General features: G+C 53.4%; 1 protein-coding gene across 1 annotated transcript in view; it reads left to right on the forward strand.

The window, feature by feature from the left end:
• The window catches only part of ELL (elongation factor for RNA polymerase II), a 75,420-nt gene that overhangs the window by 34,206 nt on the left and 25,871 nt on the right, over positions 1 to 15,343 (forward strand). The window contains exon 2 of the mRNA XM_047697121.1: positions 13,728 to 13,775. Within this exon, the coding sequence (XP_047553077.1) occupies positions 13,728 to 13,775 (48 nt within the window). The remainder of the gene's footprint in view (positions 1 to 13,727; positions 13,776 to 15,343) is intronic.

Raw genomic sequence — 15,343 nt, forward strand, 5'->3', positions numbered from 1 at the left:
GAGAGGCTGTGGAATCGCAGCGCGTGCCCAGGAGACAGGGCTGGACCAACGTGAGTGTTGAGGCTGGGGAAGGTCCCCGACCCGCAGCTCCCTACTTGCAGGCCCTACTCTGTCTGTGGCAGGGATGTCGGAGAATGACCTTTCACTAGGCACTGACCAGAGGCCCTGGGGTACCACTGTGCCCCGAAGGGAAGAGAAGGCTCGGTTTGCAGCCAGCACTTTTCTTGTGATTTGGGCCCGTGTCTCCAGGGACAAGTTCGTGGCGCTTGGCAGGGGGCGGGCTGTGAGACAGGATACGTGCAGGCTGTGCCTGCTGTGAGATGCAGAGCATCTGGTAGCCCAAATCCCGGGCGGTACCCCCAGGGACCCAGGGACCTAGTCAGGCCCCCAGCTTGCTCCACTATTACTCGATCCTCTGTTAGTTGTCTGGGGAGTGGGGCTTTCATGCCCCCGACCCCTGCCCACCGGGCTCTGGGCAGAGTGAAGTTTAGCACTGAGTTCAGTGCCTGGTGTGATGAGTTTCAGTCAAGTTAGGAAAGCCGAAGCAGCCCACCCAGCACTCAGGCTCCTCATGGGGCTGTGTCAGAAGAGCCGTGGTCCCGAGTGCTCCGTGTGCTTTCTTGCTCGTTGATCCGGGTTTCCCATGGGTTTTCGTTGGGCTGCTCAAGGACTCTGTGAGAGAAACAGGCGGCCAAGGGCACATCTTCCTGAGGTTGGCTCCTGCCTAGACAGGAGTCTTGGATCCCAGGAGCAGAGCGACGGGCTGGGGACTAGGGCTTCTGTACCTGAGTTTGCTCTGTCCCAGAAGGTGACTGGTAACACAGACAAGACGAGATTTGAGGTTTGGCGGTTTGGCCATTCGCCACCGTGGGGACAGAGGGGCCAAGTCTGACTTGAGGACCCAGCCTCTGCGTGGGCTGTACTCAGCTCTGCAGGCTGTGTGCACGGAGGGCGTGCAGCGAGCATCGAGGGAGGGATTGGCTTGATTCCTCTCTTTGAGGAAAGACAGAGGGGAAAGATGAAATAGTAATGAGACATAAGTGTTGAAAAGAGGGCCTGGCCCAGGCACGGCTCACACGACTCAGAGAGGTGGCCCCGGCTGGCAGCTCACGATAGCCGCACTCCCCTGGGAGCGGGCCTGCGACTGTGGGAGCACCTTGCCATGGGCAGTGTTTTCTGCGGATGGAGCAGGGCCCGGTGGCATAGAAGCACTTCGTTGTGAAGTTTTGTTTAGCGAATGTTTGTCTCATCCCATCACTGTGGCGTAGTGTAGCTTACATAAGGAATTTGGATAAATTGTGAAATTGGATTAAGATCAGGTGGGCTGGTCACTGCGTGAGGCAGGCGGGGGCCCCAGGGCTGGTCTTCTGTGAGGCTGAGATAAGCTCTGCTTGCAGAGTGGGGACCCCAGCCCCTACCCACTGCCCCGTGACCTCCAGCAGTCTTGTCTTCTCCTTGTGCCTCATTTTCCTCACTTGTAACAATGGTTATGGGCTACCTGAGTAGTTGAAGAGGGGTTTTTACAATGAAGGCTGGTCGTTATCACAAGTTGTTATGTTCAGTTCGGCTGCAGATTCTGCACCGAGCCTGTGACTAGCAAGTCCATGGAGCACCTGCTCTGGTCAGGGCGGAGATGCGGCCCACCCTCTTCTGAGGGGAACATGCGCCAGACCCTGCCTTAAGGGTCCTTCTGCACTTCCTGTGTCCCCGTGTACCCTGTGTTCTGATTCACTTTGTGTCCCCGCTGTAGGGTCACTGCTTTGGGCACCAAGGGGTAATCGTGTTGGCTGACACACAAGGGGACACGGAACCCAGTGGGGGAATGGTCTTGGCCCCATGTGGCCCCGACCCAACTTGTTGGCCATACCAGTGTATAAGTCTTGAAGCAGTGAGGGCTGTAGTTCACGGTGAGGGGCAGGTGTGGTGGGAAGACAGCACCCAGCCCACCCACTAGGGTCAGGAGGCTAAGTCCAGACGGTGTCTGAGCGGTCAGCATACAGGGAGCATCCGTGGTCCTGATCCGAGTGTGCCAGACATGGGAATCTGAAAGAAATGCTTCCGTGGGGACTCGGGGGAGGGGGCTGGACCCAGAAGTTCCCAGGAGCTTCTTTTCTGGGAAAGAAAGGGAGAGTTGGTAAGAATGGCCATTTAGAAGATTTTCTTAAAATAGAACTATTTGAAGAAAGGAAAGGGGTAGTTATAACACCAAAGAGCAAGGCCCATACAAGAAAAAAATGGTAAGTGCCACTTCATCAGAATTAAGAACGTCTCTTTGAAGGACACTGTTTTCGGTTATAAGAAGGAAAAGATAAGCTGTGGACTGGGAGAGACTTGCCAAAACTTAACATGATGAAGCTCTTGTATCCAGAATTCTCAAAATGCATTACTAAGAAAATGACCCATTTTTTGTTTTTATTTTAATTATTTATTTTAAAGATTTCGTTTATTTGAAAGAGGGAGTGAGAGAGAGAGAGCACAAGATGGGAGCGGGTCAGAGGGAGAAGCAGACTCCCCGGCGAGCAGAGAGCCTGATGTGGGGCTCGATCCTGGGGGCCTGGGAGCATGACTTGAGCTGAAGGCAGACGCTCAACCCATTGAGCCCCCAGGTGCCCCGACGGGTTTGTAAAAATGCGCTACAGCTTTATGTAGCTTTACCACGAAGGTACAAGAATGGCAGATTAATCCAAGAAAGACGCTCCACATTAGTGGTCAATAAGGAATTGCAAACTAAAGTCCCAGTGAGCTCCCACTTCCACCTCTGAGAATGGCCAACACTGCCCACTGCTGGTGTGGACAGAGCTGGGCAGCGGCTGGACCCCCTCACTGCTGGTGGGACGCAGAGTGATGAGGCCACACTGGGAGGTGGTTTGGCAGCTTCTTGTAGAGTTAAACAAGACACTTACAAGAGGACCTTCCAGTTATGCTCTTGGGTAAAAAGAAAACTCATGTCCATACAAAATCCGTGTGTGAAGGTTTATGGCAGCTTCATTCATCTGTCCCCAGAATAGGAGACAAGGCTTGTGTTCTTCAGGCAGCGAATGGATGAACAAACTGGTATACCACAGGAGCTCAACAACAGTGCAAAGGAAGGGACTCTGGAGACAGCAGCACAGATGAATCTCAAAGGCGTTCTGCTCAGTTTGTATGGTCAGCTGGACAAGGGTCTGATAAATGTCCAGGACTCAACACCTAGAACTTGTGAATGGGACCTCACATGGAAAAAAGGGCTTTGTAGATGGGACTTAAGAATCTTTAGATGGGAAAATCATCCTGGATTATCTGGTTGGGCCCCACATGTAATCACAAGTGACCCTGCAAGAAAGAGGCAGGAAGGGGCACCTGGGTGGCTCAGTTGGTTAAGCCTCTACCTTCAGCTCAGGTCATGATCCCAGGGTTCTGGGATTGAGCCCCGCATCGGGCTCCCTGCTCAGCGGAGAGCCTGCTGCTCCCCTACTTGTGCTCGCTTGCTCTCTCTCTGTCAAATAAATAAATAAAATCTTAAAAAAAAAAAAAAAAGAAATATGACAAAGAAGAGAAGGTGGTATGACCACATAGGCAGAGGTTGGGGTGATGTGGCCACAAGCTAAGAGATCCCTAGGGGTCCCAGGAGGCTGGAAGAAGTGAGGAAGTTTCACCCCCAAGAGCCTCTGGGCAGAGTGCGGCCCTACCCACACCTGGATTTCAGCCGGGGAATGCTGATTTCAGACTTCTGGCCTCCAGGACTGGGAGAGGATATACTTCTCTTGTTTCCAGCTACCAGGTTTGTGGTGATTTGTTACAGTGGCCACAGGAAACTAAGACCATGTAATTCAGTTTATGTAACCGGGAAGAGGCTCAACTGTAGGGACAGAAAACAGATCTGTGATCGCCAGGGACCGGGGGTGGCGGAGGGTTGGAGTACAGGTGGGCAAGGGAAATCAGTGGAAAGAAGGTGGCCTTTCTAGTCTGCCTTTCTTTGAGGACCCAAGAGGAGCAAACAGAACACGCAGGGGTGGGGGTGTCCGGGTCACAGTTTAAGGTGATTTGCATCTTTTTTTTTCCTAGTCCTCAATCTTTTCTTAACCTCAAACATGTCCCTCCATGAATTTAGATAGAAATATGTGCTGTGCTGGCCATTGTGTAGTCCTGATTTACACCTGGCTCTTGGCCACTTGGAATCTCTTTTCTTGCCTTTATTATTATTATTTTTCAAGATTTTATTTATTTATTGAGACAGATGGAACACAAGCAGAGGGAGTGGGAGAGGGAGAAGCGGGCTTCCCGCCAAGCAGGGAGCTCGATCCCAGGACTCCAGGATCTTGACCTGAGCCGAAGGCAGATGCTTAACGACTGAGCCCACCCAGGCGCCCCTCTTTTCGTGCTTTTATGTGCCCCTCCATGTAATGATCAGTGTGTTGCCGTTCTCCCTCTCTGTACTTCACGGAAATGGCCCCTCACCATCCCAGACACTGTCTAAACTCTCCACAGCCTCGGCATCCTGCTCTGAGTCTGCCAGGAAGTTGCAGGGAGGATTCCTTGAAAGGAGTTTCCCAATTGTTTGTGCTTTACTGGAAAGGGGGGGAACAGTTGCCAGGAGGTCGGCAGCCAGGCCTTTTCTCGGGACTTAACTGCCCCCTTTCCTGGCCACATTCTGCTCAGGAGAGGGTGATGGATTGATAGCAGCCCCTGAGAAGTCCTGGTGCACTCCTCTTGTGCTTTGTCAAGACAGACAGTCTTTTTTTTTTTTTTTAAAGATTTTATTTATTTATTTGAAAGAGAGGCAGTGAGAGAGAGCATGAGCGAGGAGAAGGTCAGAGGGAGAAGCAGACTCCCCGTGGAGCTGGGAGCCTGATGCGGGACTCGATCCCGGGACTCCGGGATCATGACCTGCGCCGAAAGCAGTCGTCCAACCAACTGAGCCACCCAGGCGTCCCAAGACAGACAGTCTTTAAGGAGGAACAGATATGCCTTCTTTTCAGTTCATTTTCCACAGGCACCTCTGTGCCATGGGGGTCAGGCCCTGCAGATTGCCAGGAGCATGTCTCTCCAGGCAGAGCTGACGCTGAGCCCAACATGCACTTGGCGGCTGGGAGGGGTGGAGTTCAGTGCTGCTCCCAGGTGGGGCCGATGGCGGGCATCGTGAGGCTCTGTCCAGGTCAGGCCAGTTCTCACTTGTCTTACCTCTGCTGGCTCTGTCCCCCTTCCCCAGATGATGTGCAGCCTCTGTGCTTGTCTCTCTCACTGGCTTTGCCCCATGTCCGTTCTGTGTGGCTTGAGAGGTCTCGTACATGTGCACTTTTTATTTTAAACTTTTCACATGAGAATGCTAACATGTGGAGATGACAGAGATGAGAAGAACATTTGGCCCTCTGCCATCACCCAGCCTTGCCCTCTGTGAGAGCCTGGCCCTTCTGGTCACAACTCCTCCCGGCGCCCTCCCCGCTTCTGTTTGTTTAGTTTTGCTGGTGCATTTATAAAACAATCCCAGGTGTCTTTTTGTTTCACACTGTTTTTTTCCAAGACCAAGTTAAATGTTAACAGACACGGACTGTTTTCAGACTGGTCTTCCCGCCGCTCTGTGAGCACCTGAGCGCCGCCCCTGGCGTCCTTGCAGGCTGTGTCCGCTGGGGCTTCACGTGGCGGGATCCATGAGGAGCCACATGTGGTATGCATGTCAAGCCTGGTAATTTATAGCACTCCATCCTTCTTCCTTTTGTGCCATCCATCTGTTGAAACCAGGTCATTTGTCCCGTGGACTGTCCCACGTTATGGCCCATGTTCTACTCTGACAATTGCTTTCCCCTTTGTTTTCCTCATGGCAGCCTTAGGTCAGGGCTCTGGGCTTGGCACTGCTGATGCTGGGGGCTGGGCCTCTCTGGGGTGGGGCTGCTGGGGGCATAGCATCCTGGGCCCTGTTGCACCTGATTCCAGAAGTGCCCTGCTCCCCAACCAAGGATGTCTCCGGATGTCACCTGTGTCCCCGGGGCACGATCACCCACCTGAGAATCCGGAGCATAACTCCGTGCCTTACCCAGGGTGCTTCCTGGACTCAGGGCGGATTTTGAAAGCTCTGTCCTGTGGCTCCACCTAGGGAGCATTCTTCTCCGTGGGGGGCTGTAGGGGGATTCTGGCTGTGGTGAAGTTCTCACTCGCCCTCTCCTGGTGCTAGTGTGGTGGGGTCTTGGGCAGGGGCTGTCTGTTCCCTTGCTCTACCTGCTCCCTTTGTCTTCCTGCCCGCATCAGCACCTTTGGGATGCCTGTGGGAGCTGCTTGGGCCAAAGACCGCAGGCTGTCCTGGGGTGATGCTTCACTGGCCGCCCCCACCGGGCCTCCTGACTCATGCCGGGCTCTTGGCTGAAGCACAGCACCAGCAGTGCCACTTGTCCCACTGAGCTCCTGGTTTCAAACCCCACACATGCCCAGTCGGAGATGGGGCTCTGCTACACAGGGTCCTGATGGGGCCAGCAGGGGCAGAGGGCGGCCCTCCATGCCTGCTGCAGTCACTGCGGTCACTGGGGTGCTCGGTCCCTGGGGCAGATGTGACCTCTGAGCCTGGGGTGGGAGTGACGTGACCCCCTCAAAAAGGTCTGCAGAGACTAGAGGCATCGTGTGTAACTTTGCCAGCCTGAAGCACAGCCCACACAGGCCCTGAGCGTGATGCATGCAGACAGGTAGTACCATGTGCCAGAGACTGTTCTAGAAAGTTACATCACTTGGTGACTTGCTTGTCACAGTCTGGGCAATAACGCAAAAGCCGCCAAGGCAACAGAGAAATGGGCAACACCCTGGCTGGTCTGTTGGACCCTCCTGGCCTTGCCATGTTCACTGCCTTTTGCCTTTTGTCCTGCTGAGGAGGCAAGGTAATAGGGTGACAGGGCTCCCCTAACAAATGGTATGGCCCTGGTCCCGTGAGCTGTCATCCCCTGCAGGGAATAGCCAGCTAGAAGGCCGTGGTCGGCCATGTTAGCGTGGTGCACCCATGCATTGCCAGGGTGTCCCAGCTGCTGGGGGCTGGGCCAGGCCTGGCGGGTCCAGAGGGTGAGCGTGGGTCCCACTGAGAAGGCATCTCTGACAAGGGCTCTGGCTGTTTGCTTCACGGACACTGTTGGTGCCACCCCTTGGGGCAAGTCCATGAGCCTGGGGGAAGGCCTACAGCTGCCACACTGCCACTGACTTCCATTTGCACCATGTTTTCTTACCTGGGGCCGCTGTCCCACCTTCCCTCGGCAGTCCTGCTGCTCCACACCAGCCTCTGCCCGTCCTTGGTCAGGTCTGCTCTCTGGCCGTGTGCGCCGTACCCCTCACTTGATCCTTCATGTGCCCTCATGGCCGTGTGGTGGGGTGGTCTGTGTCCAGTTGTCCCGCCCTGCCTGCCATGCTCTGTGGGCCTGGCCTGGGACCCGAGGAACTCGGGAAGTACCCCTCAAGTGCGTAAAGGGCCGAGTGGTCCCACCATGCTAGAGGTGCACGGACAGTGTGTCTAGCAGGCAAATGTACAGAGCCTGGCTGCTCTACTCCCCCAGAGCCATGGTTCAGGGAGGTCAGGGTTAGCTTGGCACTGGGGGAACGCAGCCCTCCAGTTAACCTCGTGCTGCAGGTCATATGGTGGCAGGACCCTGGCATAGTTTGCGTCCATCTCCCCACCCCGCCCACCCCAGTCCTTGTGCCCCGTTGCCACCCTTTCAGGGCTGCACTTCCAAATCCTGTACTTCGTCACTGTTCACGCCCTCAATAGTCCGTGATTGTCTGTAGAAACGTAACCACGAGACAGTCTTCCATGTTCGTATGCACACTCCCCGTGCCCTGGTGCTCTTAAAACAGTGTGCAGATCCACGCGTCCATCTGGTGTCACTGTCCCTCCTGAAGGACTTCTGGAACCTTCCTTTGCAGTGCAGCTCTATTGCAGAGATGCTCTCAGACTTTGTGTGCCCGAACAAGCTTTTGTTTCCCCTTCTCCTTCACTGGATGAGGAGTGCTGCTGGCATTGGCATTCGCTGTTCTTCTTCAGTGTTTTACAGATGTGTCCTTCCTTGGCCTCCACACTTGTTTCTGACACTTGGCCTTGTGAGTCTTACCTTTGCTCCTTGGTTCGTAGCATGGCAGTCAGTGGTCGGACGGTTTTGCTTATGGTGTTGCTGTGACACGGTGCTTTGTTTTCCTGCTGGTGCTCCTTGGATCTGTGGAATTATTGTGTTCCTCACATTTGGGCCATTCTTTCCTCGGATACCACGCTCACGGGATTCCAGTTACGCATATGTTGGAACTCTTGGTACCATCATCCCACGGTTCACTGAGGCTGTGTTCATTTTCCTGTAGACTTCTTTCTGTGTATGATTCATCTTGGATAGTTTCTGGTAGTTTGTCACCAGGTTCATAACCTTTTCTTCCACATTGTCTAATATCAGTCCTACCTCGTGAGTTTTCCTTTCCAGATATTTCATTTCTCGGCTCTAGAAGTTCCATGTGGCTCTCTCATACCTCATATTTCTCTTCTCATGAGTTCAAGTTTCTTTAAAGTCCTTGAACGTTTTCCAAAGCTAGTAGTTGCTCTGAAGTGAAACCCTTGTCTTTCAGTTCCGTTGTCTCTGTCCTTTGTGAGTCTGTTTTCATTCGCTGAATTTTCTCCTGGGTTAGAGGGGGGTCACATTTTCCTATGGCTTCACACATCTGGAGGTTTGGTTTCGGATACTGAGTGTTGTGAATTCCATGGGGTCGTGTGGTGGATTTCGTTGTCTTGAAGTGCGTTGGTTCTGCTGCTGGCTGCTGGGTTAGTGGTGGATCAGCTGATCCTGCGGAAGCTTGTTTCTGAGTTTTTTAGTAAAGGGAACTGGGTGAAGCCTTTACTTGAGGGCCAGTTTTGCTCCCTTGCTGAGTGGGGTACAATGAGGGCTCCCCTGGACTAGCAACACATATGGCACATCTCCTAGGCCACATCCTCTGGCCCTGGGCCCTGCCTAGGGGGATTGCCCCTGAGCCTTCAAGGGGAGCAGCTCCAGGCCCCGAGTGCAGGCTCCAGGAGAGCCTTCTGCACTGCCCCCTCCTCCGTGGGCCTCTGCCCACACATCCGGTGCCTTCAGCCTCCCCAGCCCTTGATCTGGAAGGTTTCTTAAGGCAGTGAGCTGGGCAGGCAGAGACTGCCACAGGGGTCTACAGCATTTGGGGTTCTCCTGAGCCTGCCTGCCCCACCCTGAACCTGACTCAGAGGGAAGGTTAAGAATTGATGAATTATGCAGCCAGCTTTATTCCAGTAGGTTCTTGGAGGTGATAGGCTTGATGTATTTTGAGTCATTCAAATTAAATATATTTGCTTTATAGTAAATAGCCGAGAACCTTTGTTTAGAAAAATAAAAACCTTACTTTGATCTAAAAACAGATTTCCATTGCAAGTAGCAAACCTCCCCCCACAACAAAACAGTGTGTGCCAAAGGCCACTTGAGTGGATGTTAGAGACACACAAGCGGTTTTAGTACATTTTAGAACTCTTTAGAGATTTCTCTTTTCTTAAGCATTTTCATAACAATTTTAATTTCATTACCCTTCATTGAAATGTTGCTGGGCCTCTGAGCTGGGAGTTTGTGGCAGGTGGGGTGGTCACATGCCGGTGTGCAGGACACTCCAAATCAGATTCCTGCAGCCCCAGGAGAGGACCCCCAACTGGGACCTATGGTTCCTCCTGGAAATCTTTTTTTTTTTTTTTTTTAAAGATTTTATTTATTTATTTGACAGAGAGAAATCACAAGCAGGCAGAGAGGCAGGCAGAGAGAGAGGAGGAAGCAGGCTCCCCGCTGAGCAGAAAGCCCGATGCGGGGCTTGAACCCAGGACCTGGGATCATGACCTGAGCCGAAGGCAGCGGCTTAACCCACTGAGCCACCCAGGCGCCCCCCTCCTGGAAATCTTAAGTGGGGCGGGGGGGCGGTGGGCACAGTGGTGAACAGGTGCCCCATGTGGAAGAGTTTGCACAAAAGGTCAAGGTAGTCCGCCCTGGGGTGGAGGAGCTGAGTCAGGCAGCCTCGTTAACCCTGAGGGTGGGTCCTGCTGGGCCTGTAAATGTGGCTAGGACTGTGACCAGCTGTCCACTGCTGGGTGGCGTGGCCTGAGAGCCGTTAGAGCACATCGTGTCATCCAGTGAGTGTGAGGGCACTGGGGGCTGCTTCTCCCTTTGTTCTAATGTCTTAGCAGGTGGGGCCTCTATGCCCCTGCCTGCACAGGGCTGGTGGAACATAGCTGGGTCCGGTCCTGGTGCCTCTTTTTGTTAGGGGCTATGGACGGGGCCTGTGGGGAGTCACCCAGGTACGTATGTGATAGGATATGTGAACGGCTCTGCTGTTGACCAGAAGGGCCTGGTTCTCCTGCTGAAGGGAGGAGTCACCATGAGAACCAGGGGCCTGGTTCTGTGACGATAGCCCGCGTGGGGACATGTACTTGGCATTGTTGAGAAAGCCTGGGCTTTTGGGCCTCTCTGCCAGCTTCTCCAGTGGGTAAAGTCACGGCTGTTGGGGAATGAGTGACTGCAGGAAAGGAGTCTTCTAGATAACTTGCTTGACAGCTTCCAAACCAGTTAAATGCTTTACCAGATGGCCCACGGGGAGCATGTGGTCCAGGGGGAGGGTGGCCCACCATACCAGCTGGTGGGGGTGCTGGTTGTTGGTGCCCAGGCACTGCTGGGGCTGCCCTGGTGGGGTTCCTTCTGGGGAGATGTGCCCTTTCAGGTTCCTCCCCATTATTACTCTAAATCCAGACTTGCATCATTACCGTTATCATGGCCCCTGTCCCCCAAGCCCCTAGAGCCCACAGGCCTTGCCCTGTGTTGATAGCAGACACACACGGCCCTTGAGTTAGCCCCAGGCTGGCTCACATGGGGGTCTGGGCCTGCAGACCTAGGGGTCCGAGAAGGAAGCCCCAGGAGCTCTCTGCCAATGTGGCATCCCGTGTGTCTGCTCTGGGCTTTGTGCCTGCTGTTCTCTCTGCCAGGAGCAGCCTGCCTTCCTGTCTTTGACGATCAGGTAAGGTAGGTAGAGAGTTCCCGAGGACTGCTTTGCCTTAGCTGTGATGTTCGTGTGTCTTCTGCTGTTTTCTTCCATCTGCTCTATATCCTGCACTGGAAATGGTTACAGACTGGAATATCTCCCCTGGGTGTTCAGGAATCTTCTGGGTTCAGGTGATTGCCCAGGAGTCTGCAGAGAAAGACCCTCCGTGAGCCTGAGGGCAGGTCGCAGCTGTCACGGAGGTGTGCTGAGGGTCGGTGGAACTTACCCATTTTAGGTGTAGAGTCTGTGAGTGTTAACACACTGCCCTAGACCTTGCCTCCTGCAGCCACTCCCTGCTCCTGCCCGTGGCCCAGACACTCACTGATCTGCTTTCTGTCTCTTTGGTTTTGCCTTTCCTGGACACGTATGTGAGCAGAGTCACATGGTGCAGGGTGTCCTGTGTGGAGGCATGCTTACTTACTAGGCAGTGGCTTTGAGGTTTGTCCATGTGTCTACCCGGAGTTTGTTCCTTTCCTTCGGGGTAGTTTTCTCTTGTTACCCAGTCCGCTGGTTGGTGGATGCTTGGGTTGTTGCTGCCTTTTGGATCCTGCGAGTAATTCTGCTGTGCACATCTGTACCTATGTTTTCGTGTAGACCTATATTTTAATTTCTCTTGGGTCTGTCCCTTTGAGTTTTGGAAATGCGGGGTCATATGGTAACTGTTTAACCTTTTTTAGAAACTACCAGACCATTTTCCACAGTGGCTTTGCTGTGTGAGCTCCCACCAGTGTGTTGGGTCTTGGCCTTATTGGTTTAGCCATCCTGATAAGTGCATGGTATCTCCTGCGAAACCTGCATCTTCTTGTGAGCTCATCGGCCACCTGCAGGTTTTCTTTTTGGTCTCTGTCTTTAACCTAATCCCAAGCAAAGACCTCTTAAATGTTGTGTCTCCAAGGGCCCAGCCGGGCCAGGGACCCCACAGGTGCTGTTTCTTATTCTCTGAACGTCAGCGTAGGGGGTGATCATAGCTTATAGGATGGGTCAGCTGGTCCTGAGCCTGCTTTGGGGAAGCCTGGCCTCTGTCTTCGAAGCACAGTGACCCTCCGAGGCAGGGGCTGGTTTCCAGTCCTGGAGCTGGATGAGGGGCTGGAGGATGTCCCATGTCTGACAGCCTGGCAGTGAGAGGTGACGTGCTTTGGAAGTGTAGGCTGTGTAGGAAGTGTCAGCTGGTTTCTAGGGTGTCAGATAAGTGCTGGTGCTTGGTGTGGTCTCTCAGGACATTTGGAATTCTGCCCCAAGTTCACTGACAAGCTGCTGCAGATGACAAGAGTCCTTGAGATTTGGCAAAAGAGTGAGCTCTTGGTAAACAAAGTATGGGTTGGGGGGGAGCACATGCGTGGCTTGTGTGGGCCATGCCTGCCTCATACGACCACAGCCCTCAGCCGAGCCCCTGACGGAACCATGCACGTCGAGAGTTGGTTGGTCCTTCCCGTGATTCTAGAGAGCTACTTCACCCACTGAGGGTCTGGGTGGGGAGCAGACAAGTAGTCACTCCAGATACCTGGGGTCTAGGAGCGTGGGGACCAGCTGGGGGTGCCTCCTCTCACTGCCAATCAGGCTGGGGTGCAGACCCGAGGGCAGACTTGGATGGAGATGGGAGGCCCAGCCATCTGGAGGAGGCTGCGGAGGACAATGGGCACAGAAGCAAGGAGGGTTTGGGGGCAGAGGGAAGCGGTTCTTTTTTTTTTTTAAGATTTTATTTATTTATTTGACAGACAGAGATCACAAGTAGACAGAGAGGCAGGCAGAGAGAGAGAGGAGGAACAGGCTCCCTGCTGAGCAGAGAGCCCGATGCGGGACTCGATCCCAGGACCCTGAGATCATGACCTGAGCCGAAGGAGCGGCCCAACCCACTGAGCCACCCAGTCGCCCCAAGGGAAGCGGTTCTGATGACAAACGAGGGCCATGCCATGGGGTGATAATGTGTTGTACAGAAGGTGGGTGCTCGGGCCCAAGATGGGTGAGAAAGAGTTAGGTGCGACCCTCCATCTGGATCCATGTTCTTTCTGAAATTCTAACAGAAGGCTGATCTCTGAATAGCTGAAGCTTAAAGTATTTTGAGTTTTTATGTATATTTTTTCTTGTGACATTTGGAAATTCCGCCACCCCAGGCTCAGTGACAAACTGCTCTGAAGCTGTCATGTGGGGGTGAGCAGGCCTTGGGCCCTGTCCTGGGAGCCTTCTGGCCAGCGGTGCTCATCCATCGCGATTCCCGGGGGTGTCTCCGGGGCAGGGTGGTCTGGGCTGATGTTGGTCTGGGGGGAACAGTGAGGGGCTGCCCATTGCCTGTGTCTCCATTATGACCTCTCATCTACCTGCCCCCGTGCCGTCCAGGAACTCCTACTGAGCCTTCAAAATCCTGCTCCAGAGACCTTTCCTGTGATTTTTAGATGCGTGTGTGTTTTCTCTTGCCTCTTCTGAAAACACTGTCCTTACCTACTCTTTTTTTTTTTTTTAAGATTTTTTATTTCTTTATTTAACAGAGAGATCACAAGTATGCAGAGGCAGGCAGAGAGAGAGGGGGAAGCAGGCTCCCTGCTGAGCAGAGAGCCTGATGCGGGCCTTAATCCCAGAACCCTGAGATCCTGCCCTGAGCCGAAGGCAGAGGCTTAACCCACTGAGTCACCCAGGCGCCCTGCCCTACTCTTTCTATAACTGGGAAGTGAGTCTTGGATTTCGAGGTATCTTTATTGACATTTTCCCATTTTGCTTTTTTGCAGGAGTCTGTTTCACTGAGACCATCAATCCGATTTCACGGAAGTCAAGGGGTGAGTGTTCTTTGTCTTAAGCACATCCGGAATTGTGGCAGCGCGCTCTCTGGACTGTCTGGCCTGCTGCGTGTGGAAGCAGGCTGGGGACAGCATTTTGGTCCCATTTCTGTGTGTCAGGGCAGGTGCTGGGCCGAGCTAAGGTCTGCCAGGTTGGTCCCACCAGGGCCATACCAAGAGGCTCTCTGGGATGAATGCAGCTTTTCTATTCAGCAGTCCCTCAGTCTCCCCTTCCTTCCTGTAGCCAATGCATAGCTGACTCCCAGACCCCCAGGTCTCTGTTCTCATCTCATCTCTGCGATGATTCAAAACAGGGGTGTCCCAGGGGCCAAGCAGGCCTGGAGCTGTGGCCTCCCCAGGACCTGGTCTGTTGGTACACCTGGGACCATGGGTGTCTGATTTTAGTACTGGGCTACTGATGGGGGAAGGGGGTTGTTATAGAAACTGAGCACTCCATGTTTTCTGAAACGCATTTATTTCATTCTAAATGACCATCTTACAGAAAAATTGGAGAATAAAAGGAAGGATGAGTTGTCCACAATCCTTGCCCCCCAAGGCTTGGACATCCCCCATCCCCGTATCCTTCACCCACCAAACATGCCTTGGAACATTTCAGGTTTTTTTCTGGTCTTTATTGCAATTCTTTTTTTTTTAAATCTGAAGTGTTGCTGCAAGTGTCTGAGTCAGTTTCCACCTGACAGCTGGCCGGCTGCCTCCTTATGGAGGAGGTCTGTGGGTTTCACCCCCTGCCAGCATGCTCTAGAGAGACAGGGCCTGTAGAAGGGCCTGTAGAAGATCCATGTGTCTGTGTGCAGATGCAAAGATACCTGAAGGTACATTGTAAGGCATTGGTTCCCACAGTTGTGGGGCTGGTGAGGCTGAAGTCCATCTATGGGGCAGGCAGGAATGGACACTGTGGTACACAGGAGAGCTTCTTTGTCCCCAGGGAAACCTCAGTTTCCCTCTTAAGCTCTTCAGCTGATTGGATGAGGCCCACTCAGACCATTGAGGGTCATTTTCTTAAAATCAGCTGGTCGTGGATGTCACCACATCTACAGAATACCTCCATCCAGATTAGCGTTCAAGGTGTCACTTGGGGCTGTGGCCTGGCCAGGTGCATATGTGAACTGAACTGACCATTATGCCAAGACCTGTCAAGGTCAGCAAGACTCCCTGAAAGGCCCCAGACTCCCTGCTCCCCCCGCAGTGTCTCCTCTGGGACATCCACATCTTTGTTGGGCCCCTTCCCGAGTCTTGTGGCAGCTTTCCCTTTGTCTTCCCTGGGACATTTCCCCAAGGGCAGAGGTCAGTGTTGGGGGCAGGACTCCCTGGGCTTCCTGCCAGGCTAGCCTTCATGGCGCCCTCTGGTGGCCAGTGATCCTGCTGTGCCCTCAGCAGTCCGGGAAAGAAGAGCAAGTGGATCCATGGAAAGGGCCACTGAATTCTGTGGCTTATCTAGTGAGCAGCATTTTCTGGTCAGCAAGACACCACACGACCACTCACAAAAAGCACAGAAGCACCACGAGGTCCTCTTGGGCCCTGCCTTGTGTTACTGAAATTTCTGTGCA

Source organism: Lutra lutra, chromosome 1 (genome assembly GCF_902655055.1).
Source record: "Lutra lutra chromosome 1, mLutLut1.2, whole genome shotgun sequence".
In the NCBI taxonomy this organism is placed as follows: Eukaryota; Metazoa; Chordata; class Mammalia; order Carnivora; family Mustelidae; genus Lutra; species Lutra lutra.